Below are 26215 nucleotides of genomic sequence, written 5' to 3'. Positions count from 1 at the left end.
TTACCAACAACAGACAACAACCAACAAAGTTCAACACCAACCAAAAAGAAAATCGCCGGCCCTGGTCTCCCTCGTTGATCAGCCACTAGCAGACCATCCTCCGAACGACAGCTCCGGCTTTGAAACCTGCTGCTGCTGCTTCCTTCAAAACCATCACTACAGAGAGTACTTTGCTTTCTGCTACGTCGTTCATCAATACCATTTATCCCGTCCTTCTATCTATTATCACATTCGTTCTTGCATCTTCATCTCCTGAATACTACTACATATAGCGCTCCATCACCACCAGTCATCTACCTCCTCTTCCCCGGAGACAGGGGGGAAAAAGCCCGAAAACATGGCGGCAAACGAATTCTACAACCCTTACAACTCAGGTTACCCCCAACAACAACAACAAAACCAACCCTTAAATCCATACCCCCCCGACGACAGAGTGTCTCCTCCACCAGCCTGGTCTAACCAAAGCCCTCCTCCCCTTCGCACCCCTTCGCCATACGGCGCATACGGAAGCCCTTATGACCGCGACGGCAGTCAGTATAACCCCCGCCCAGACCATGACTACCCCGCTTCCCCAGATAGTCATAGTTATGGAGGAGGAAGAGGAAGTGGTGGAGCTGTCGGTGGGGGCATGGGCACGGCGGGAAGGCCGCATGGCACTGATTACTACCCAGATGATATCCCTCTAAAAGCCAATGCGCAGGCGACGACTGGCGGACGGCCAGAGTGGATAGATGCAGATACGCAATACCCCCCTTCCTCAGAGAGCCAACGCGTGCCACTAAATCCGAACCCGACAGCGAGACATTCGAGGGGATGGGAAGGGAAAGGGAAAGGGAGGAGGTGGTTTAGGAAGAAGATACCCTTCGTTACGTATTTTGTTACCTTAGTGCAGGTGGTTGTGTTTATTGCGGAGCTGGTGCGGAATGGTAGGCTTTTTGTTTTATTTCATTTTTTTTCCTCCCCTTTTGGATGGCCTAGTTGCTGATGATTCTTTTAGGCCAATTGACAGGGTCCCCAATCATGATCAGGCCCCAATTCAACCCCATGATCGGCCCATCGCCCTACATCCAGATAAACATGGGAGCCCGATACGTTCCTTGTATGCGGAATGAGGAAGGCATTCAAAACAACCAAAACGCCACAAACGGCCTTGTCCCATTCCCCTGCCCGAACACCATATCCTCGGACCCCTACGCACCCGAAAACCAATGCACTCTCTCTGACCTCTGCGGCTTCAAAGAGACCCATAAAGTCCCCGACCCAAAACCTCAAGGCAGCTTGGAGGACAAACCAGAACCAAACCAATGGTTCCGTTTCATTGTCCCTATCTTCCTGCACTCCGGTCTGATCCACATCGGCTTCAACATGATGGCCCAACTTACCATCGGCGCAGACATGGAGCGCACGATCGGCTGGTGGCGCTACGCTCTCGTTTACTTCGCCAGCGGCATTTTCGGCTTCATCCTCGGCGCCAACTTCGCGCCGGCCGGCATCGCATCCACAGGCGCCTCAGGCTGCCTATTTGGTATCTTCGCCCTCGCTTTTCTCGACCTCCTCTATACCTGGGGCACGCGGCCGAAACCCGTGACCGAACTTGTCGTCATGCTCATTACGATTGGCATATCCTTCGTCCTCGGCCTCCTGCCCGGTCTAGACAATTTCTCGCACATTGGCGGCTTCCTGGTTGGTTTGGTGCTAGGCATATCCGTACTCCGGTCTCCGGATAGACTGCGCGAGCGCATCGGTGCGGTAACTCCGCACCTCGACCCTTATGACCCCGTCAGCGCTAGCGGGGCGCTAGGAGCCGGTGATGAAGCTGGTGATAAAGCGAAGAGGCTCATGGTGAAACAGCCTGTGAAATTCTTCCAGGGGAGGAAGCCGCTCTGGTGGCTGTGGTGGGTTGTGCGGGCGGGGACGCTGGTGGGGATCGTGATTGCGTTTATACTGTTGTTGGATAATTTTTATAAATATCGGTCGACCTGTGGGTGGTGTAGGTATTTGTCATGTTTGGTAAGTTTTTTTATTTTTTTTTTATTCTTTTCCCCTGCCCTGTGCTAGGTAAAACTGGAGATGATGAATTTGATGAATTTGATTTATTGGTTATGGCGCACCGCTAACCCCTCTGCTCTCTCTCCAATCATTTAGCCCATTGAAGGCAGAAATTGGTGCGATGTTGGTAAGATCGCTTAAATAAACCATCACCCCGTGCATCTCGTTTCTTCCGCGTGGTGGGAATCCATATATTTTCAGTTTCTACGACCATCCGCTCTCGACCCTCGGCCATCGACCACTCACCTACACAATTAACTTTGTCTTTTCTTCCCCTATTATCGTCCTCCCCCCCCCTTTTTTTTTTTTTTTTTTTTTTTTTTCTAACGACTGACATGTCCCCGCTCACACCCCAAACTTCATCAGTAACATAGCTAAAGATTTTCTTTTTTCTTTCTTTTATCCCTTTTACCCGACATAGATTAATACCATCTTTTGCTTTATTTCTATGGTATATGGCTGCATTGTTTCTCCCTCCCCCTTTTTTTTTGTGGTCCTCTTGAGGGAACCCTCTTGAGATTTCTGTGTACCTGCTTTGCTATCTGTTTTATTATCTCCTAGGTTAGACATGGATACCTCAATTATTTTCATCATACTTGGTGGAAGAAGGAACAGGGCCCTTTGGACGATTGAGTGGGTCATATACATTAATCATTTTAGCGGTTTTTTTCCCGTTTGTTACTCATTCGGGGACTTGTTTCAAAGCATCTCTCAGTGAACGTGCTTTTTTTTTCGATTTTGGCTACATACCAATACGTTGGTTGGCGGTGTATTTTTTTTTCCCTTCTATGTTGTATCTTGCTCTTTGCTCTGTGGGTAGGTTTTGGTGTATCCTTCACCAATCTCACAACTTAACTTTTTTCCCCCTTGAAGCTGCCGGTTAGAACACAGTGGATATTTAGTACAACAATACTGTAATTAATAGTCTCCACTAATTTCATCCTCTCCTTTCCATCGTGGTTGATTTCTAATACATCCCAGCTTCGGTGCGGCCCGGGGAGCTATCCTGGCCATTTCCCCGTCCCGTTCTCGCGGGTTTTCAAAAACTTTGTATTTGCTGTCTTGGTTGCGCCTTATAAGTGACGGCGGAATTAGATTCCATGCTGATTGCTAATGCTGAACGCTGAACAACATCCCAGGACCCTTTTCATGCGGATTTGCTTGGGATATTTATACTTAGCGTGATCATTTTTGACGACCTCGATGGCACTCTCCATTGAGCTAGTTTGGAATTCACACCACGGATATCTTCCCCGCGAACTCCATTATTGATGCTCTGAAGTTGGGTCTTTGAAAGGCCCCTACGGATGCTTATTTTTCTAATCATGGGAAATAACAAGAGCAGTCAGTACACTGCTTGTGTAACTGAATGGAGAATAGAAACTATACAAACTGTTGGTGTGTTTGCCAAGGCTTAGTTAGATAAGCGGCTTGTAAGGCTGATGATGTCCGCGCGCAGCATCGACTCCAAGATACGAAACGACGACGACGACGACGACGGGGGAAAACACTCCGTACTACGAGCCCCCGATTCTTAAATAAATACGCGTTCTTTTCGATTCCATCCCGTCCATTCCTTCCAGCTCGTTTTCTATTTCGATACTTTTGATCCGCGGTTTCTGTGTTCCCTAAGTTACTGCCTACGACTTACGATCCGAGCTGTCCAGTTTGTCTCTGGCTCGCCTACGTCTACGTTCGCCTTAACAATGAATACTATATTCCCCCAATGAGATACATATAATTTTTCTATTCGGTTTAAGCGGAACCTTTGACAAGATGGAGGCGTTTTCTGCCGTGCCTCCCCCAAGCCCTCCGCTTTCGCCCTCGAAGCGGAAGTGCCGGGATTTTGCGCGACGATGTGAACGCCTTTGCTGTAACTTGTGTACATATTTTCCGTTGGCATTTGTCTATGGGCTTACGACATGGTCTGTGTATGTGGAAGCAAGGATGGGAATGCAACCGGCGAAGTCCAGGTGGATTGGTACGTTGCGGATTACTTTCCATCCATCTCGAAGAACCCACCACTAAAGCTTCATATGCCTGTGCTTTGATCTTGAATGTATTTCTCTGACATATAATACTAGGGCCTTGGACGTCGGCTCTTGGAATAATCTTTTATCTCCTTTCAAACGCATCGTATACTATAGCCGTCTTCACAGACCCCGGCTCTCCTTTAACGGGACCTCGGACGAGTAGTCGCGGGAACCGACATGACTATAGCTCTCTTCCCACAACGGAAACGCCCGAATATACATCCCTGACCGTAAGCTCGACGGGTGGTAGGAGGTACTGTAAAAAGTGCCTGTGCGTTAAACCGGATCGCACTCATCACTGCTCATCATGCAAGCGCTGTGTTCTCAAAATGGATCACCATTGCCCTTGGCTAGCTACTTGCGTCGGGTTCCGTAACTACAAAGCATTTCTGTTATTTTTAATATATACATGTCTATTTTGCTGGGTATGCTTTGCAGTTTCTGCAACTTGGGTTTGGACGGAGATATTGAACAACTCTCGTTATATCGATTCATTCGGCCCGGTCACCAATATTCTCCTGGCCGTCATAGCTGGGGTAATCGGCCTTGTTTTATCTGCATTCACAGCCTGGCATATCAGCCTTGCAGCGCGAGGCATGACAACGATAGAATGTTTAGAAAAGACTAGATACCTCGCACCCATCCGCAAATCGTTTGACCGTCAAAGGCAAGAACGAGCCAGCGCTGTTAACGGGCACATGAAGCACACCCTTGGCCATACTTTCCAAACCTATGGTCACCAACTCCTTGATGCGCATGCCAACGCTATCCCCGGCGTGACACGCGAAGAGGAAGGTGAAGAGCGCAGTTCGCCAACCGTTCCACAACGACATTTCGATCCCGAGCACGCCCAACCGTACGCCCAAAACCAAACTCTATCCCCCGCACAACAATCCCTTTACCACTCCTACGAAGAGCTCGAACATGCTCGCGAAAGAGCACGATACGACGAATACTTAGACGAACAGGACGGAGAAAAGCTCCCTCACGCATTTGACCTCGGATGGCGCCGGAACCTGAGGCATCTCTTCGGTACGAACCCTCTGCTCTGGTTTCTGCCCATATGCAACACCACCGGAGACGGCTGGCATTGGGAAGCTAGTACCAAATGGCGTGAAATAAAGCAACGAATAGAGGACAGGAGAATGCAACGGTGGCGCGAGCACCACCAGCCACTGCACCACCAGCATCCAATTGCTCTCCCGCAACGGCCTTCAACACTATCAGAAACCTGGCAATCCTCTGGCAATACCCCAGGTGGTGGGGGATACGGCGATGTCTCGCGCCGCGCTACTGATAACCAAGCCTTGGGCGGTAGAGCTACGGATGCACAGCGGCCCGGCACGGGGCTTTCTATGAAAACTCTGCGGCCCATGTCTCCCCGCCCCCGTCCCGGGGAAGTGACTTCGGAAGACGACAGTACGCCCGGTAGCCAGCGGAGCGAGCTTGATGAACTTGGGCGGACTAGCGGAGGCGGCCGGGATGAGTGGCGCGATTGGGATTGATGCATATCTTTGCGCTATTTTATTTTTATGTACATTTTATATTATTAATGCTTCTCCTTGATGGCTGTCTTATGGTTTTAAGTTTATATGTTTTAAAGGGTGGCGCGTTTTTTCACTAATTTTACTTTCAATAATGCATCATGAATTCAAGTGGACCGAACATGTTCTTTCTGATATCTTTACTTGATCATATCTCTGACTTTTGACCTACGCTGTATATATATATACTATCAGGATTTGAGGATTTTCATTGTAATCGTTTCATTTACAAGATTTACTAGAAATGTTCTCTCGTTCGTGTTTCCGCTTCACCATAACAATTTAACATTACTTACCAACGAGATCCCCAGAGGCCCAGCCTTCTGGTAACAAAAGGTATAAAATAACTATAGTACTGCATATGATACTTGTACATGTATGTACAAACATGACTCTAGAAACAGCTTCAATCTTGGTACATGATAAGATAAGCCCTTCAGTTCTGAACAACCATCCACCACCACTCCTTCACCGCCCAGCCAGACAACCCACCCAGCCTCTCAACGACCCCAGCTTCTTCCATCCACTCCAAAACCAAAGCCACCTCCCACTCGGCAATATGTGGCTGGAATATACGGCTGATGCCAGCTGCGGTGAGGCCCGGCCGAGACGCAAGGTAGCCCACGACTGCCGCAACAACCAGATCCCAAAGCACCTTAACGAAGTTGCCATGGATATCGAACCAGAGCGGGATCTTGCAGAAGGGGAGAGAGCCTGTGGATGGAGAGAAGGGGAAGTCGGCGGGCATATCGCCCCTCGGGGCTGTTGGGGGCAGTTTTACAGGGTTCCCGTAGATGTAGCGATCGGGGACGGGAAGGACGTCGACGTCGAAGCGCAGCTTGCCCTTGTCCATGAGGCGCGTCAGGTAGCCGCCGTCTGTCAGCCCGTATTTATCCCGTGGCGGGTTTTTGGGCCAGATTGTCACTCGCCCCTCGGCGAAGAGGTTGATTAGCACGAGGATATCGCCGTCCTCAGCGTCGTAGTTCACGGCGCATCTGCCTTCCAGATGTAACTGTGTGTCCAGGATTGTGGTTTTGAAAGTCACTGCGCGTTTCAGCTGGGTTGCTTCGATGGCACGTTTGCGCCCGAATGTATGCACGAAGTATTCTGTGACGTCGTAATTTCGCCCTGGAGTAATCCGGCCCCTGTTGCCCATGGAGATAACCCGTTCAGTGATAAGTGACTGTATCGCTTGTCCAATGAGATCCTCACCAAGGCATTCGAGAATGCGTCGTGCTTCGGCTGGGTTATATGACTCCTCCGGCGTGATCACGTTCGCTCGTACCCAGGTTTTAGCCATGTTTAGGCGCTCAATTCTTGGCCATTGCCGCTCACATTTCGTGCCTGTTTTAGTGACGGGGATTACAAAGTTTGTTCCAGCTAGCAAAGCTTGTTTTCGCGGAATCGTCGCTGGGGCGTTATGTTGGAACAGCTCGTCAAGCGTTTGTACGGGTTCCGGGCGAACGTCAAAGAGGCTATTGAATTGTTGGCGGGTAGCTGGTAGGCTCGGAAGGTTATCTGAACCTGGGCCTTCAAGTTGCTTGTTCGCCCAATCAACGATCCACTGCCAATCATACGAGGGAAGGTCACCATAATCGATCCGGGGTACCTGGTCCTTTTCGTACGCTTCTGCAAACCGCTCTTGAAAATCGCTTTGCATTTTGGACATTTGCAGTCGATTTCGCGAAAGGATGGCCTTTCCGCGATCTCTGATTAATTTAGGGTCGTGATCTGGGAAAGCTAATGTAACAAGCTGCCAGTCAACCATTTTACCCTCGAGTCCACCAGCTAAGGTTCGAACAACAACGATCGCAACGGTAAGCTTTTGTACAATATCACTAGATAGAACTTTGATGAGTCTACTTCTTCGAACAGTCGGAGCCGTTGCTTTGGGTGTTCGTTTCTCTGCTTTGGGCTCCTGGAATTGTTCGAGACGTCTGTTGACGGGTAGTTCGGGCCGCCTCTGACCACGAGGTGCGATTTGACGAGCGGAGGGGCGATCTGATGGAGTTACCCCGGCAGGTGATGATGTCAGGGTCCGAAGTGGAGTCTGGGCAAGTGGTGCTTGTCGTCCCTTTGAGACCCGTCGGGATTCATTCGCCTCAAAGCGAATCGAGCCGTCGAGAGGAGCACTCTCGAATGGTCCCGGTATCCCATGGTTAATGTATCTCCATCCAGCTCGCTGCAAGTCGAATAGTTCAGGGTGCCTAGATTCCCATCTGCCTACGGCATCAATTTCGGAAAATACCCGGGTAGAAACAGGATCGGGGAGATTCGACGTATCAAGCTGACGTTTCCTCGTCATGGAAAGAATATCTCCAAGGTCTCCGGGTAAGCTCATTATTGTCTGGCCCGATCGGGGTCCCGTTGTTGTTAAGCTACGCCATTGCGTATGGGCGAATGTGGTTCCAAATGTGCCGGTTGGAGCATGGAATGATTGGAACGTATGGAAAATAATTGCATCTGGTGGCAGCCTTGCGGTTGACCGGGGATGCCTCCTGGAAGCGTCAGATGTCCGTGTTCCAGTTGCAAGGCCCGAGTTTGGTGACGTTAACCAGTTTAGAACGGAATATGGATGTGATCGGCGCTTAGTACTTCGAAGCCGTTTTATGGGTCCTGGTTTTGGTTTGTGGGCCCGGGGTGGCCTCATTTCAGGGGGTCGACTTCTCGCTGGCGTTTGATGCAAAGTAACGGTTATCTCTTCTTCAATGTCGGGGAGCTTTCTTGCAGGCAACTGTGTGATTTTTTGTGACTTCCTGATTGTTGGATCAATCTCTGGGCCAGGGGGGAAGTATTGCTGGGGGTCGGCTGATAATATTGCCCTCTGTAAATCTATGACTGCTGGATCCGTTGCATGAATTTCTGGTTTTGCAATAATGGACTTTGTAACCACTAGCCCTTTGCTGTTCCTCCCACTGAAAGTTAGTTGGCGGAGTTTCCCGCTCTCGATCATATATTTCACTGAATTTCGAAGTGTGCGAAAGTCTGGCCTTTCGGTTTGTTTAGTCTTCAACCAAGCGGTAGTGAAAGGGTACCACAGCTCAGTGCCATATGGGTACACTCCGCCCGAGCTCTCTACCACATCCATGACAATCTTCCTCCGAAGAAACGCAATGGATCCCCCTTGAGTATCTATTTTCTTGGTCTTGGTTTTGGCACTAGTAGTAACTGATACGGGCTTAGAAGCGCGAGAGGCTGTTTCTGGGGTTTGGGTTTGGGTTTTGCTACTTTTGGCATCCTTATTTTCCACTCTGGGCTCGGGGATATCATTATGTGTATCGTTTGATTCGCATACATCCTGGGAAGGAGTAGTAGCAGAGGGCTGGGTTGGGGGTGATCGTAAATCTTCAGGGGGGGGTCCACCATTACTCTCACTAGGCATATCTTCAACTACCTGAGGCGACTCTGGTTGCTCAGAGCTCACAATGATGTCGTCAACTTTTCGTTGTCTCTCACGCCTAGTTGCGGCGGGGGTCCCATCCTCCGCTGTAGTTTGTGAAGTTTGCATCGGCTCGTCCCCAGCTTGGGGAATAGTGGAATCCCGCCCACTTGGTTCGGCCGGACTAGTTCTAACGTCCCGACCAGAAGCCTTGTCACCCCCTGGAATCGGGGCTTGATGGCCCTTTCGCAGCTGCCTTCCCCTTTTTTTATGCGGAAGCCCGGCGGCTTGAGGTGCCATGGATATTTCTTCACCATCATCCATGTCGGTATATTTCCTCTTATTAGAAACCAGAGGATTGTCGATTTGGTCACTAGTCACGGTGTCAACAACCAGAGGAGGTACCTCCTGAAAATCGTTATCCTCTCCTCTTTGAGATGGATCAACCAGCCGTGGTGAGGAGGCCGCAGGGGGTTGAGAGGTTTCCGTTTCTTGGTGAGGTAATGATACAGATCGATCCGCAACGGCTTCCTCGTTATTGACAGCTACAAAACTAGTCTCCAAATCCTCCGTGGGTTCATCTGGGGTAGCTTCAGTATCTTTTTGGCTAACAAACCAATCAAGGTCCTTCAGTTTCTCTGATTTGACGACAGCAATGCGACTTCGCCCCGGGCGACCCCGAGCTTTCCCAATGGGTCGTCGTTTGCCTGGTGGAGTTAGAAAGATACCAGCTCCGGGCCGTTCAAGTAGAAGAACGCTATATTCGGTCCAAGTCTCATCGAATCCCTGGGCTTCTAACTTCTCTTTCTCAGTCATACCGGCAAAAGGATCAACAAATTCCTTCACTTTTCGCTGGCGTTTCGACGATCCCCCAACTTTCCCTTTGTCGATAACGTCCTCCACGACATCTCCTGGCCGGTCAAGGTCTGCTTCTACAGCCCTACGCTTCCGTCCTCGAGAAATAGTACTTGGTGCCGTCTCCGCTTCGGCGGCTGATGAACCGGCTAACCCGAGATGAACAGAAGATCTTTCGGGCTCTCCACCCAACACCCTGCCTCGGAAAATCACAGCTTTTGAAAGAATCAGTATAAGATCACTTCATATATTGGGGCCATCACGTACCACAACTCCCATCATTACGTTGTCTAACAACAGGGTCGAATATCTTAGGAGTATAATCCGAAGGTTTCGCAACCTCAAGACAGCCTCTAAGTGTTGCGTCACCATTATTCAGGAGGTTCGATGGTATCTTATCCACAAGGAAACCGTGCTCATCTACTTGGGATGTAGCACCAACAGGAGGAACTTTGACACTAGGTTTTGCCTCCGGTGAAAGTTTCACTGCTTCCCACGACACTTGGCCCTCGTCCACGAGTGAACTAAAATTTCGCAATGAATAATGGATATACATCGAAATCGTGCCACGAAGCCCTACATCTCGAACCAGGGCGAGATGTCGAAGATGAAGCGGCTGAGAAACCTGCCAAGTCTCGACAAGTCGACTCACTGTATACTCGATTGGTCGTCTGTAAAATGGTCCCATACAAGCAATGTTGATATCCTTGAATAATTCAAATCAGTTTCAAGACAAATATTGCTTACAAGCCTTTTCACCTCACTTACGTAGTTAGTACTCCCTTCTCGCCCACTTCTGTGCACAATGTCAAATATCAAATTTGGCAAAATTTGGTCTGGAGTCCATCTAGGTACCACCCGTTCCATCTGCTCCAAATATTCCACTTCAGGTGTACTGACGTCTCTCTTAACCTCTGGTATTTCATCAATCGTATCTTGTTGGCCTTGGTCTTGGTCCATTTCAGCAGCATCCAGATCCTCCTGCTCCAAGTATGTCATCAGGGTGCGGCTGTCTTCGAGGAAAACTCGAAGGTCATTATCGGTAAGTTCCCGGATAAGCATTACCGACTGATGTCGAGTCTTCATCTTATCGGAGTATTGAGACACTGCCCTAACACGACGAACACAACCTATTCTTTCTAACTTGCGAATGGCCCTTCCTAAAATCCTTCTGCGCCAGTGATCCTCCATTCCAAGCTTTACCTTCAAGTCACTCCGTGTAATGACTTTGAATTCTTTCAGGAAATGAAATAGCTTTTCGAGGAGGACAGGGAACTCAATCACATTGCAAAGCTCATCCGGAGCAGGACTCGTATTCTCCTCAGACATCCCACCAGGCTTATCTGAGGGTTTCGAGTGAAGAAATTGGCGGAGTGTGCATAAACTTGTACGAGACGACTTAAACTGGATAGCTTTTTTTTCGATATATCCCTTCTGGCTTAAAGAATCTGTTCGCTTTGGGACGGAGCGCTTATCTTGCCCGCTCAGTTTAGGTAATTCCAGCTGCATAATCCCTTGCCATTTCCGGGAAGCAATTATAGATAAAAGAGCGAACTCCAGAGGAGGAATTCTTGAATGATCGATCTCGTGCCCAGCGATCGCGAGCCACATTCGTTCCTCCGAAACGAACACGCGAAGTGTGTCGTCGGAATCTGACTGTATCTGAGTTTCAGCAGCAGAAGAGCCACCATTTCCGGATGTTTGAGTATTTTGTGAATTGGGAAATGGCTCCCCCGCAGTGCTTTTGGCACACCGACCTTTCACCTCATCCAGGGTAAGGTTATTTCCTTCTCTGTTCTGGCCAACAGAAACCTCTGGGTGCCTGGTCAGCCATACCCATGCTTTTTGTTTGAACTTACGGTCCACATTTGGCGTGCGGCCAACAGCTCCAGCAAGTTGAGCAGGGCGATTACTCGAGGTTGCAGATTGGGCATAGAAGTCATCAATAAAAGCAAGGACATCCGTAGGAGAAGCGCCTGTATATATCGGTTAGTACATCTGCACTTGGAAAGCCAGAAGTGCTAATTCCCGGAAATCAACATCGGGCCCTTATGAAACATATTTGCAAAAGTAAGAGAGTTCTGTTAAAGTACAAACTTATAAATTGCAAAGATATTGACTAACATATCAAATGCATTATGCATCACCATTTCTTTATCTTGACCACTGGTGTGTAAGGGATGAAAAAGGGGCAAGAACTGGCGCAAGGGGAAAACACACCTCGTTCGCCACAGAGCGAAATCTCCGCGAGCAAAAATTCGATAAGGTCTCTCAAACTCCGAGCCATCTTTGCATTATCCCCCTTTTAACGGGGAAATTCAATATCAGAAATATTTTTCTGCCATCCTGCTTTTTCGCCGCGACGGGATTCGAACTTGCGTCGTTGGAGTGATGTTGGCTTGTTGGGTTTGATATTTTCCGCAAATCTGTAGGTGGTCTGTGCTTTGTGGCGAGACTCAAAATTTACGTAACAACCTTGGGTTTTGATAGTCACGTGATTTGTGGACTGCGGACGTGATTTTGATATTGGTCACATATATAACTATATACGCAGTAGATGCTTTGAATTCCTAATTAGCAGGGATTCAAACACATGCACACTCACATGATCTCACTGTCGAATGGAAGGTTTAGCCGGGCCTGACACTGGGGATCATCAATTTGCGCGATCCGGATGTTGTTGGCTTTCGCATGCCGTGATAATATTTATTCTATGGAACATAAAACCAACAAGGCCAGGCTAATCCAATCCCTTCGTCTGAAACCGGAGGACTTCCTTTCAGGCTATACCAAGCTGATCATTCGTCAGCGGTTATCTACAAAGCTAGAGAGGTCATGAGAAAATACTATGAGGCACTCTTGCAACGCAAAGAGGCTGTCCTCTGGGCTCAATTTTATTTCGCTTCACGATGTCCTGGATGCTGTCACTCGAGACTACGAGTCTAGGAGGGCAATGCGCAAGGTTCGCATACAGAAATTGAAAGCGCTAGGCCTTGAATCACCTAGATTGCATTTTTGTTCATTATTATTGCACCGCGCTCCGTACATATCGGAGCCCAATTGCTCCCTCGCCGGGAACGTTGAGTTCGTCCAAAGGTGTTTTCAAGAAAATTGGCCAATCACGACAATGCCGATGATGTCAACGCCCTTGAGTGGCAATGATGTCATTTTTTTTTTTCCTACGCATGTGCTTACTGATGAATATGTCGGATGCTATAGATAGATAGAATATCTTGGATACGCGGGATATATAGTTTCGATCATGCCTTGGTATCCGCTCGCTCCCTCACACTTCAATTTCGAAGGCCCTGAACTTTAACTTAACACCATATCCATATTTTTCTTCGAGCCATTTGCCTATTTTCAGATTTTTTATTAACTTATCACGATATGAATGCTGTATATGACACTTTCCATAAATGGACAAAGCTACAATTCCGCCAGCTCCAGGCCCGCCGGAACTTCCCTACTCCTTGAGGGATCGCAAATGGTCAATCACACTTTTCTGGATTATGTTTGTCATTGACACGCTGGCTCAGCCGTTAATACTTTATTTCACGTTATGGTATCTTACCGACCTATCTCACAATATAGGTAGGAATTTCTGAGGCCCCGAGTATTTTGAACAGCCTGGCTAACAATGCTTCCATTTCACCGTTAGTTTTCACTATAAGCACGGCTCTATTGGGTGGAGTTGCTGTCGCCGAATATTTCTACCGATTTTATACACTGTATAGGAAAGGGTCTGTCGTAAGGCCACTCAATGCCCGGCGATCATGGGTAAGTTGTATGAAAGTGGTCTTTTGCACCTCATGAGGCTAACATGAAATGTCTGCAGTTAGATTTTTTCCAGATAAACTTCACCATAGTGTGGCTTATCCTCGCCGTTGAACTAATTGTGTATGTCATTTCATTTCTCGTATGCATGACCCTTTGGCAGTTAGCTAACTCGATATTAGAGGAACCGTACAAGAGGAACCATTCAGTAAGCAGTGCTTTTACATTATCCTACATGCCCAATTTAACAACCTCCATTTTAACATGATCAACTTCTTTAGTCCGCCTCCTCGCAATGCCCTTACCTACAGTTATGTATTACTTCGGAATCGTACATTTAACTCTTGACATCCTCCGCGCTAAAGGATACCAAGCGCCATTCCGAATATCGTCCACACCCAAAGGTTCCGTAATGCCTACCGCGCTATATGTTCTAATAGAAGATATCGTTGCGGTGGATGGTGCAGGTGGTCAGAAATATCGACGAGCGCTTCGGAACAGATACCTAGCAAGCCCATATTTTAGACAGATGCTTTTCGAGATGAATTGTTTCTGGGCAGGTGGATCAATTGTCTTTGCCACGGTGTCAACTATATTAATATTTACAACTCCAAGAGATGTTGCCTATGTGGTGAGTTTAATACCAAATGACATCTACTTCAGCTTCATATCGAAATTTCTAACATATTTTCTTCTTCACACATTCAGATAGGATGGAGCCTCCCAATCCTTTGGGCTGGGATATGGACCCTGATTACCATTCCGTGGGTGCAGGCAGATCTACGGAAAGAAAAGGCAGCCTGGGCAGAAAATATCACCTTAGATACGGAGCCTTATACTGACAACATTCTGGGCCCGAAACCGAGAACCCGTCTCCTCTCCACATCTGGGCGTTTGTTTTCCATGCACCCCTTTCAAAATCCAGATTCGCAGAACACTGGTGGGGAGGCAGACCGCACGTCGTCGTTAACCACAAGCGAAGAAGTTTGATTATACAAGCTTTCGGTATCTTAACTACCATACCTCATAGATAGAATGTATAGTACTTTTCCTCCCTCTTTCTTTCTTTCTTTCTTTCTCTTTTTGCGAAAATGGAGATGTATTTATGAAAAAATAGGATGTCACCCTTGCTGTAACTGCCACAGACATACCCTTCACTCTCACCATTCCCTCTTGGCACCATAATAGTTCTCTTAGTTATTCTTTGTAATTAGTCACTTATGCTTGTAAAATTAAATAAATGAAACACCCGAAGAAGCGATTTTCTTTTTACACAGGACGGCTTTCAAGCTCGCAAATCCGATTCCGCTCACCCTTGCCCGTAGGAACTCTTCGAACGTATCTATATGCGACTCATAACCCAATTGCCCAGATCACACTTGTAGAGCAAGCTACTAATCAGCCTATGTATGCTCTTTCAATCAGGATACCAATCGAAATGTAAATAGAACAGTTCGAGCACTACAACAAAATTTTATTTGTTCGGCAAAAACCTAGCTCTCGCTTTGGACACTCTATCACAGGTGTTGGAAGCAACTCGTGTTCTCAAAAGGGAAATTCCATGAATGCAAGATGGTTATGCATAAATTTGGCTAAGTAGAGAAAGGGGGAAGAAAGAAGAAAGAAACAGTAACACAGACAAGAAAGGAAAGGAGAAAAAAGAAGAGAGAAGACAGAGTCCCAAGTCCATACACAAAATCAACTGACTGACTGACCGACACCTGAATATATGCGTGCGATATGCTAAATAATTTCTTAGGAAACGAGATGGGAATAAGGCGAAAAGGAAGAGAAGAAAGGTAGAGGAAATATTGTCCATAGAACACGGAAGGATAAGCGTTCGTTGGAAAACGAGTTCTCGTCTTTTTTTCTTTTCTTTTCATTTTTCATTTTTCATTTTTCATTTTTTTTCATTTTTTTTTTTTTTCTAAAATAAATATGTCGTCGCAGGGCGGAAATTTCCCCATAATTCGCTTCTTCCGTAGCGTTGGAAAGGGAAGATTTATAAAGCGGGCTGCGAACTGTGCGCCTAAATGAGTCCCTTTGTCCAGGAATGAAAACTGGTATAAATGTTGAAATAGGAATGATACGCTGTCAGATAGATAAGGGATAAACTTAGACAAAACAAGAAGCAAAAGTATACCCCAGTTAAGATGCATGCATGTATCTGAGAACCTAGGAAAGAATAGATGAAAAAGAAAATTAAAAAAAAAGTAAAGAAAGTAAAAAAGATAAACAAGAGCTTAGATATCCACCCAAACAACACACAATGGTCAAGTAGGGCCAATAAACGCGAGAAGGGTAGTGGTAATAAAAGAGTTCGTATGTCAAGCCGTCCATACAACAAGGAGATTTGAGAAACGCCATTTATATGCTGTGTTTTAAAACATATCTCTTCCTGCCAATGTTGGGGTCCCACCCGCAATGCAACTGATGTCAAGAAAACAAGAAATAAGATAAGAAAGAGGGTGATTATCTATGAATGAGATGGTTATTGTTGAAAGTAGGTGTCGGGCTTAGCGTTTTGAGGAAAGCCATAGAGTAGGGATGTAAACTAGGAAGGTATCTGAGTGTTTCGTTTAAGGTGCGGTGCCCCACACGGGTAGGGCCCAGAAAGTCCATTGGCCAAGATTTATGGGGCCAGTTTCATTTTCTTTCAAGGGAAGGGCCACGGGGTTCTCGAGAGCCCATCAGCTTCTGTCCTATACGGGCCAGAGAATTTTTCCGTCGTCTAGAGAAAGACACAGACGCAACATGTCAGTTTCTTTGAGCACTCTCCAATATGCTAAGAAACATCGGCCAAAAACGTGAAAACGTGGTAAAACTTGGAAATGCAAATTCGCACGGAGAGGTGGAGCTCACCCTTCGGCTAGAGAATCATCATCATCCCCACCCCCATTGAGTTGGCGTAGAGATCGATTATCACTCGTACGGGGTCTCGGGACCGATTCTAAAAAGAGGTGGGAACCCTACATACCGATTACAGCAATTTGATTAGCAAGGTCAACTATTCAAGGGATTAGCGGGATCACATACATCATCGCGGGGATCGATGTTTTCACTCCTGGCGGACCGCGAGTCAGATATGATGTGAGGCATCGTTAAAGATCGCGCTGCACTAGATGTCACTGAATTTGAGCGGCCAAGGGGTGAGGCAGTTGAGGTGAAGGAACGACGAGGGGGGGATTCTGATCTTTCGCTGGCGGAGCTGTGACTGATGAAACTGCCTCCTCCATCTGAAGAAGGTGCGGTATGTGTGTTTGCGAAGCTGTCAGATACGCTGAGGACCTGGGTCGAGGAAGCGAGTTCACGCAGACGTATTTGTTGCTGTTTGTTTGGGCGGTGATGTGATAGTTTATTGCCAAGGATTGCGGGAGTGTGAGAGATGAGTGCTTTGATAACATCTTTTTTAAGTCGTAGAGCAAGGTCAAGATTTGACCAGGTCTTATTCCGATATTCAAGCACGGGAAGCCTAAAGACGAAGTTATGCACATCCTCGATATTGCGTTCCCCTTTCCCTTTGTAACTCAAACAGAGAACAACATCGTTGATTTTAACATGAGCCAAAGTCATGAAGTTAGAAGCACGGGACATCATCTGGGATAGGTCATCGGAGGTCTTATCGCCATTTGTAGTGGAAGATTTGGTTGAGGACCTCGCCAACCCGAATTTCTTGCCCCTCTCTTCAGCCCCGTTTACATACACTAACGATCTGTCAGTGGCATTCCTACTCAGGGGGCGGAGATTATCGGCAGATGCCTTCCTTGGTATACGACTTGTCGAGGGGCGAGATGCCGATCGTGGTCTGTCGCCCGCAGCTAGATGCCTGCGTGGATTGTCCTTGTGGAGGGGCGTCATCGCAAGGCCCTTGGTTCGTTGCGAAGGCGAAACCGATCGGCGATGATCTGAGAACGTGAGAGTGGGTTTCAAACGGTTCTCCATGGCACCAGGGCCTAAAATAAATGACTGGGCGTCATCCGCAGAGCCGCTTCCAGTGCTACTGGCGGGAGTCGCGGGTTCGGTATGATCTTCTTCGCTATCCGACCCATCCTCTTGCGGGCGCATGTGCTTTATCATGAACGGTGAGAACGCCCCGTTTTCAAACGCATTTGAGCCCATCCCGGGGAAAATGTATTCGAACAGCTTCTTTCCAAGCTCCCTTTCCAGCTGAACTTTTAATGGCAACAAAGTTACTTCGAAATGATTCAATACAGGTATCCCAGCGACAGCTTCGAGCATGAACCAATCGACCTTGAGCAAATTGTCATCCTCGTTTTGCGGAGTTTTTCTGTGCTCATCCAGGTAGGGAACAATCATTTGCGGGTAGATTGCACTGGGGAGAAGATTGAGACCGTAGATCTGTTGAATCTCTATCGTATTCCGGTTCGACCCATCGATGTTGTCAGTCCGCGCATACGACGCATTCCGCAATTGGAACTCCACAAGAGGCTCTTGAGGGCTCGTCATTAGATGCCACACGAGCTCGGATGCTGACAAGGCCCAGCGCAAGACCCCACTCGAGTGTGACACGGTTCGCTCCTCACTTTTGCGCTGTGAGGTCGTGATAGCTTTCATGATGAAGAACAATTCATCTTCGCATAGTGCTAAATCACGTTCCAGCGCGATCCAATCCTGCCACCCCTGAGAGTCGAGGTATTTGGCTTGTATTTGGAACACATTCTTGATTTCCTCGAGTTGACGTATCCTTTGCTGCAGGCGGCTCACCATCTGAGGAGCACCTCTTAAGTCACTGAAATCCGAGGCAAGCATGATCTTTTCGAGCTTCTCGCTTCGTACTTTTTCAAGCGGTTCGCTGAAAAGTAGAAGGTCAAGCACAATGATATACATGGAGTAGTACTGATCAGAATCACATATCGCCCGCACATGCGAAAACTCAACCAAGATTTGATCCATCCGGTCCTCGTTGTAGGTTGGAAGGTCTACCGGGTTATCTTCATCGTTTTCGCTCGCAATCTTCTCATTATACTTCAATCTCAGTGTATTGTACTTGTCATACCGCAGGCTTGCAGAAGTTTTCTGGATAATTCTTGAAAAACCAGATGGATCCAGGTCGAAATCAAACATGCACTCAAGAGACACCCAAGGAGGCCATGCAGAGCCTGGCGCGTTTCCGTACCTATTACCGGAATAAAGATGAAGATGTTTGAACAAGCTTTTCTGGGTGGTTACGAAGAACTGGGCACTGTCCATATCTAGAGTGAACCGACGTTGTACCAGGCCGGAAACATCATCAGATACGCGATGTTTATCCATGATCGAGACAACCTTTAACTGCATGCCCTTGGCCGTAACGAGGGCGACAGCTTTCTTATTCTTTTCACTCTGCAGCTGGATCTGTGGCGCGATCAGGCGAAGATGGTAACTGTTCTGCGGTGTGAAGTCTGGGGCAATTTTATCGCCCGCTTCAGCAATTGATGACTGGCGTCTCGTTTCCTTAGGTGTCGGGTCATCAGCATTAACAAAACGTTTGGCATCGTTAAGAAGTTGCTCGATGCGATCTTCAACTGAGATTTCATCGTCGTCAGGCTGTTGTTCATCGGAATCCGACGGCGACGCGGACGTAGACGGTGGTTGTTTGCCTGCCTCCCGTGATCGCAGTTTTGATTTTCCTTGTTCTTCTACGATATCCAGGATAAACTTTACCGCTCGTCGAGACATGTAATAAACAAACCCTCGTCTCTGGCTGACCTGATGGATGTAGCGAAGAATGATGTTTCGGAGAGAATTGTTCCACTTCAACTGAATATTGTGAATGATGAAGCGGTTGTCGAAGTCACTAATGAACTCGTCATTTGGTGAGGCATAGAGCCCATCGATCTCAGCATCGTCGCTCCCTTGTTCAGATGAGGGCGACTGTCCCATGGCTGAGGCTGGAGTTCTGTGGCTACGTTCACTTCCTCGGCCATTCGACTCTGCATCACCCGCAAGCTGTTTCCGAAGGCGTTGTAACCCGTCGTCTAAAAACTTTCTTCGTCGCTGCAGTGATTCACCCTGTCTAACGAAGAGTTCATACTGGCTCTTGAGGCCATCAGCAGCATGACTATCCCGAACAACTCGTAGTTCCTGTTCTCCGATCATCCGGTTGTGGGCGACAATTTGTGCATCAAGACTATCAAGGCGCTCCTTGATTAGTTCCATCTGTACCCTTCTTGGATCATTGTCTTGTGACATCACGCAATGGTGTGACGGTTCGTCTCCGAAGGGGCTGTAACCGGTTTCATCGACACCCCGTTCCTCATGGTCTGTTTGTCGGAAATAAGAGAATCGAGGAGAGTATGCAAGAGGTAGGATTCGGGTGCGAGGATTGGACTCTGAAATGAGCATCCAGTCAAGTTCAACGAAATCATCCATATCAACCCAGTTGAAGTCTTGATCTGGAATGGTGAATCGAGATAAATCAGCGGGAGCAGTTGGTTGTTGAAAAGAGGACAAGATGCCATCGGCAGCGTCGACGTCTGCAAGGTTTGTTCCCGCAATAGCCACCGATACTGCTCTGAAATCTGCAGAAATGAAATCCAGCTGGGCTCGGTTGATTCGCATGGTGCTCGCTTTGGTTTGTTTCGAGCGTCCCTTAACCATCACATTGACTAGCTCCCTCCGTTGATGGAGGTCCAGCATAAAGCTGTCGAGGCGAACTTTAATTCCAGTGGCAGACACCACTTCCTCGCTGTAGTCCTCGGCATCTTTGTGCTTGTAAATATGCGCCACAAACAGTGGGGAGAGAAACAAATTATACTTGACAGTAGCCAAATGGCGGCCAAACTTCTTGCTCGTTTTGGTCACACCGGGCCAGAGGGGCCCCTGCCGAACAGGCAACGACATGACCCCAGAAAACAGTGACCACCAGCTAAAAAAGTGCGTGAAGAACCTTGGTGTCAAATGGACCGTATTGTAGCTTGTTGACGGTTCGCGATTCGACACAGACCAAACTCGAGATACTGGGGCCACAACAGCAAGTGACAAATGAATATGGTTGCTTCGGAATCCACGGAAAGCATCGTAATCCTTGAGGTCGTCGGGGGGTATGTATCGTGGGTTCTTCAAAACAACATCATAATGTGGTTTGAAATCAAACGAGCGTTCCGAAGCGTTGATATTCCGTTCGAAAACAAGCCCGGAAAGCCACCGGACATTCCCAGAGAGCTTCATGATAACCTTTTTAAAAAGAGAGGCATCCTTTGATGATCTGAGCGATGTACTGTCAGAATCAAAAGTTGCATCGTATGAATGGCGAGCTTGGTGGCTATAGTCCGGAATCGCGAGAACGTATTCTCCACCTGTGACCGCCATAAACTCTCTGGGGTCATCTCTTGTGTGTATCTCCCACTGCACGTCTTTGCGCCAGCACATTACAAAACCTGCACCATAACCAGTGACTACATAAGGGTCGCGAGAACCTGCATTGACATATCAGTAAAAAAAACGTATACTAAGGGAACTAACGTGGCCTAACTTGAGGGAACATACCTTTCAACCGCAAGTGAACATCTCCATCCCCTTTCCAAACAACATTTATTCTAGAATGGAAACTTAGACGAATTTTATCCCAGAACCCAACACGCTCAGAAGGGTCAATCTCCGGTTTCGAAAAGCCCTCTATGATTTTCATCATATCCTGAATGACAGGTTGATATGACATCCCCCAAGATATGCTAGTGGGTAAACTCGTATTAATTTCAAAGATGGCATCTGAGTAGGTCTTGACGGGCGATACCGTTCGTCGAACATCGATGGAAAACCCAGTGTGCATGACGCCATCCGACCCTTCGTTTGGTGGCACAATGTTAACCATAACATGGCGTGAGGACTCATAGTCCCGGAATTCTTCGGCGATCACGACATCGGTCCGCAGAGACCAACTTGGGAGGCGGGGGGATTGACCGTGGCGAAGGCCGGGGATGTGTAGTAGGTCAAGAGGGTAATCTCTAAGGTTTGCTCGCGCTTCGCCCATGTCCAGTTGAATGTTCATGGGGATCAATAGAGAATACTTCATGTCCAAGGGCATGCCTTTTCCTATCCTATGCAGGAAATGTGGATATTCATTGATGGGGAAAGAAGGTTTATCAATAACGAGATGCACATCACTAATCAGGGCCGATAGGAGCCCAGGTCTATTGGGAACATTCAGGATATTTTCGTCGTCATGCATATCCTCGGGAGGTTCATCTGCACCCGAAAACATACTTCTAATTTCTTTAATCGCAGTATTTTGAAATCGCATAGAGGTATCAATTCGAAGTCTCCAACTCCTGGCATTATGTTCTTGTAATTTGAACAGCGCCTCTTCGGAAGAAACTTTGAACGAGTCCGATATCGACGGCACGCCTTCAGGATTATATCGTACAGTCCGAGTCGGTCTTCGTCCCCTCGGTTCAGATCCGGAACGGGGTCGTCCATCTGCGCTTTTGCTTCTCACTTGCTCACCCCTCTTTCTTGAACGGGCCGTAGAACGAGTGCCCGGAATGGCATGACTCGACTGCGTCCGGTATCGAGAAGATGCTTGTCGTTGTTGGAGTTCCTTTAGCCTTTTGGCTTTCATGTAGAATGCTTCCTCTCGAGCCAGACGTTGCTTCTGTTCTAGAAGACCCAGACGATAAATACACCCTAATTTCCATTCGAAAGCATCATCTTCCAGCTCAAAAAGTAGAGCTTTACTGCGAAGCGAAATCCTTGGTACACGTTTCGGTCCCTCGGGGTGTTTTTCCAGGACATACTCGTTCGTCCTTGTTTTGAAGCGATGATTCAGCTGTTGCACAGATTTGGCGGTGTTGATAAAGTTGTCGAATATGCGGTACATTATCATCTGATGAGGTACAGCAACCCGTATGAACTCCGTAGAAACATCAACAGACTTCTCTTCAATGACGCTCCCGTCTGGCTTCCGTCGAGTTTCCCGCAACCCCACTCGAATGTTATTAACACTCACGATTCGAGCCCATGTGCCTTGTATCTTCGGGGCTTCGGCATGGAGGCGAATAAGCTGTGACCGCATAAAGGGGGCAGACCACCGGTGGCGCCCAGCAGCGAATCCATATATTTGGAGCATCATTGGAGGATCCGCTGGCATCGTACATTTAATCTGGATTAGAGATGCTTTTATGTCAACGGTAATAAGCTCAGCCGACATAAGCCTAATGGGAGCGTCAAGAGGCCCAAACTTTTTCGTCGCGCCAGGCAGGTTACTCGGGGCTGAGGGTTTGGCAGTCCGTGGACGTAGAAAGGCATCCCGTAATACAGAAACGGCAATCCCAACAGCATAATACCGATAAAGGGAACAGTCAAGGTATATCGCTTTAACAGTGGAGTTGATATGGAATATAGGGCCTTGTAGGTCGCTCGATGTGCTTAACGCCACTTCAAAACGGGGAACAGAAATGAACGACTCTGGCTCCATGAAATCTGCAGACTCCATCACGAATCCTTCCAGGCCACGAACATGGAATGCCAAGCGTCTCCCATCAGCCTGGCCTTGGAGAGACTTTCGAGAGGCGGAAGAAGATGAGGTGAATCGGAACGAATGTTCATCTGTAGTTGTGGAATGGCTTGGAGTTCGACGTTTTACCGATCTTTGATGTGGCTCTGATTTCTGCGATTGATAATCGGCCGTCCACCCCTGCAGCTGCAGAACCATGCCACGCGTGGTCGTCCCGATGCTGTTATCAATCCCAGCCACTTCAACACTAAACCCGGAAGCCTCAAACTGGAATTGCAGAAGCCACGGAGGTAGGCGCCTTAGAAGGCTGGGTGGGTTGGCATCAAGAGATGTCGACAACTTTGTCGACTGGACATGTGAATGGAACTGGTCGATTACTTGATGTACACCACGGCTAACTTCCCCACTAACCAGATGGATGGAAAAAGTGTTTAAACTCCCGGAAGCGACGACACAGACTTCTGGAGATGCGTTGAGGTGGATCTTGACTTCCATTGTTTCGGTATTTAATAGACGATATTTCGATCCAAAAAAGGTCTGGTAATAAAGTTGGTGGGCAGCCACCCGGTAGATCGAAGACAAGGAGTAGTGGATTCCTTCCTCCGCAGAGTGTGACGATTCGATATCTAGGGAGATGGAGGATATGGAGGAAACGAGCATATTGTAACTATGATCCTGGCCAGTGTCTGCAAGTGGAAGAACAAATCGAAGTACAGGCTCATGAACCGATAATTTGATACTCGCTTTTGGTAGAAGATGAGAAATGATAATGTGATTATTTCGGGTCTTGCTTCGGGGGGGAGATTTTCTCTTTTGGAGGATGAATAGTATTTGCGACAGATGTTTTGGCTCAACATCAATAGAAGGGGAGGTCACGACGAGATTGGCGAAAAGGACATTGGTGTTCCGTTCAGCAACCCCTCTGTTCTCGGAGTACGATACAGTCTTGGAGGGGAACGTGGTCTTGATGGTAGTTGTAGCCATGGGGATGTAAAGGATCTTATCCGTTTCTCCCATATTGTCGTCGAGTGAAACGGACAATGATATAGCGGCAAGGAGAGCTTGATGGGCAATGTCGTCTCGTTGAAAGTACATGCGATGAGCAGGGCGGTTAGGATCCATCCGGTGAAAATCAATCCCAATTTCGTGGGTGACAACATTGAGATAGAGCGGCCTTTTCGGATGTACGCTCTCGACAACTTGAGATAGCCGGAAGAAGCTCAGCGCTACCTGTATTTCTTGTATTCCACGTAATAATGAACTGAGAAACTCTCTTGAATCGGCGACGGTCTGCACGATCGCTTCTTCACGGCTCCCTGGCTGATCGAGCTCCTCAACGATATCTGCAAAGGAGATCCCGTTTTCGGTTGGCTCGCCAGCAGCATTCTTTGGAACAGGTAGAGACGCCCTCACGCTCGTAGCCAGCTTCATCAAGTCGTCATACGGAACATGTAATCTTCCAGCTTTAATGGCAATGGAGACATCCCTCAGGCCTTCCAAATCCTTATGGAGAAGGCCATGGATGTTCAAGCCAATATTGTCCACAATTTCGACGGGTTCGCAGCCATCCGCGGCAAGTAAAATATTCCGGACATTAAAAATCCATTCCGCTGGCCGCTGGTCCCCACGCGGATCCTTCTTGTGTCGGAATAGCTTCCCCCTTGCCATCATTTTCTTCCTTGTGTCAACAGCCATCGTGAGTCTTCCAATATGGATCTCCCCGGCATCCACAACCTTGAGAATCGTATCTAAAGCCACAACATCCATTATCACCAGCCATTGTATCCATCGATGCAAGCGCTTAATCCATTCTTTTACCACAGTCAACCGCTTCCACGCCTTGCTCCGCGTCTTATGACCGGGTCCGGATTGGGATTGAAAACCTGCGCCCAACACATCATCCTTCTCCGAACCGGTATCGGAATCCTCGCTCTGCGGGGCCTGGGTCGCATCACGGCTGCCACTGTTAAGCACTTGGGGATCGATAGTCAAGGCCAGCTCTTTCAGCCGCAAGCTGATCCATGTCGGTTGCGCAAACGATGGTCGATGGAGAGATAAACCTAGTAGGCGGACGCTAACTTCAACCCCTTCCTTTGGCGAGTAGGCAATACGTCGGAGAGAGAAGTAGCCTACGCGTTGTATGGAAACCCCAGTGGCGATGCGGATGATGGCGAAGAGGATAAAGGAAACAAGGTAGAGGAGGAGGAGAGCTACCAAGATCGCGGTGGGGCTCCAGATCGTCATGATGGATCACAAGTGGTACAGCACCTTGTGATAGACTTGAGCCTGTTGGACAGAAGTTATTCGGCATGACATCGAGGAGGAGGGCAATGTAGTATATCTAGATCAGAAGCCTCGAGCCTAGGGAGAAGGAAGCAAAGAAAAGAGAAAGGGCGTCAGTACAAATGTTAACGTAGTTCAGCTCCCTTATTTTAGCCCATGTTCCAAGAAACCAAAGTCAGACCCGGGATAGACTTGGGCGTTGCAAGGGGGTATAGTGCACGAGCTGATGGGGCGGGCGACGCCGATAACAAAGGAAAAGTGGTTGGTTTACCACAAGCTCTACGACAGTTGGCAAGGTGTTCAGAGAGGAGCAGGCTCATTGTCGGCGTCCTTGCGATACAGGAATCGAAAAAAAAGCGACAAGAGAATCTCAAGAAGGGAGACCCAAGGAGAGCAGCACAGCACGGGCGAACTGTACGGAGTACACAGCACAGTAATAGGGTTCAAAGGTTGGAGTTGCGATAGCTGGCCGCAGTGGGTGGTGGTGGTTTAAGGTTATTCGGACCCAGAAGTCTTCCAGAACCGACAGCGGTAGATGCGTGGTTTGGTACGATGAGTCCTGTCTTGGCGGGATAATAGCGGCCTTGCAACCCGCTCCTGTTGGCTGAAGCTCCTAAGGAGGCGCGATGGGTCCTTTGCCGGGGTACATACATAAGTTACGCAGTAGTAGTAATAATAATAATAATAATAATAATAATAGACTGCCTGGCTCCTGAACTCCTTAGTACGACGTTGATTTGCAGCCAAAGACATCCGCACGATGGATACGGAGTAGTAATAATATTAAATAATATTAAATAATAATAATGGAGCAGACATTTCCACTCTCGCCGCTCAGAAC

At 47.9% G+C, this 26215-nt stretch overlaps 6 protein-coding genes across 7 annotated transcripts; 4 read left to right on the top strand and 2 right to left on the bottom strand.

Annotated features, from left to right (window-relative positions):
• Nucleotides 1–201: 201 nt before the first annotated feature.
• On the top strand, nt 202–2190 carry BDBG_02761 (rhomboid family membrane protein; the record flags this gene model as incomplete). Its single annotated transcript, XM_031720942.1, has 4 exons — nt 202–926; nt 998–1342; nt 1394–2010; nt 2146–2190. The coding sequence occupies exons 1-4, from the start codon at nt 338–340 to the stop codon at nt 2188–2190; spliced, it is 1596 nt and encodes a 531-aa protein (XP_031577292.1). The 5' UTR covers nt 202–337.
• An 828-nt stretch (nt 2191–3018) lies between these two features.
• Nucleotides 3019–8616, top strand: BDBG_02760 (palmitoyltransferase pfa3). Its single transcript, XM_031720941.1, has 3 exons — nt 3019–3447; nt 3509–4030; nt 4134–8616. Exons 2-3 carry the CDS (start codon nt 3826–3828, stop codon nt 5585–5587), a joined length of 1659 nt encoding a protein of 552 aa, XP_031577291.1. The 5' UTR covers nt 3019–3447; nt 3509–3825; the 3' UTR covers nt 5588–8616.
• Nucleotides 5693–12913, bottom strand: BDBG_02759 (uncharacterized protein). Its single transcript, XM_002626536.2, has 4 exons — nt 12081–12913; nt 10629–11836; nt 10128–10566; nt 5693–10075 (listed from the first exon to the last, which is right to left on the bottom strand). Exons 1-4 carry the CDS (start codon nt 12145–12147, stop codon nt 6063–6065), a joined length of 5727 nt encoding a protein of 1908 aa, XP_002626582.1. The 5' UTR covers nt 12148–12913; the 3' UTR covers nt 5693–6062.
• On the top strand, nt 12454–15469 carry BDBG_02758. 2 transcript variants are annotated; one of them, XM_031720940.1, is made up of 7 exons: nt 12454–13454; nt 13522–13640; nt 13699–13760; nt 13820–13845; nt 13919–14268; nt 14346–14674; nt 14755–15469. In XM_031720940.1, exons 1-6 carry the CDS (start codon nt 13280–13282, stop codon nt 14625–14627), a joined length of 1014 nt encoding a protein of 337 aa, XP_031577290.1. In that variant the 5' UTR covers nt 12454–13279; the 3' UTR covers nt 14628–14674; nt 14755–15469. The 2 variants fall into 2 exon arrangements, with proteins under 2 accessions (XP_031577290.1, XP_002626581.1); XM_002626535.2 differs by having other exon boundaries at nt 14346–15469.
• Nucleotides 14796–25919, bottom strand: BDBG_02757 (uncharacterized protein). Its single transcript, XM_031720939.1, has 4 exons — nt 21126–25919; nt 16674–21055; nt 16500–16606; nt 14796–16368 (listed from the first exon to the last, which is right to left on the bottom strand). Exons 1-4 carry the CDS (start codon nt 25333–25335, stop codon nt 16284–16286), a joined length of 8784 nt encoding a protein of 2927 aa, XP_031577289.1. The 5' UTR covers nt 25336–25919; the 3' UTR covers nt 14796–16283.
• Nucleotides 25531–25839, top strand: BDBG_02756 (uncharacterized protein; the record flags this gene model as incomplete). Its single annotated transcript, XM_031720938.1, has 1 exon — nt 25531–25839. One exon carries the CDS (start codon nt 25531–25533, stop codon nt 25837–25839), a length of 309 nt encoding a protein of 102 aa, XP_031577288.1.
• Nucleotides 25920–26215: the final 296 nt, after the last annotated feature.

The sequence above is a fragment of the Blastomyces gilchristii genome (genome assembly GCF_000003855.2).
Source record: "Blastomyces gilchristii SLH14081 genomic scaffold supercont1.4, whole genome shotgun sequence".
NCBI classification, from domain to species: Eukaryota; Fungi; Ascomycota; class Eurotiomycetes; order Onygenales; family Ajellomycetaceae; genus Blastomyces; species Blastomyces gilchristii.
Note: the sequence above shows the minus strand (reverse complement) of the source record. Positions and strands in the feature narration are given on the sequence as shown.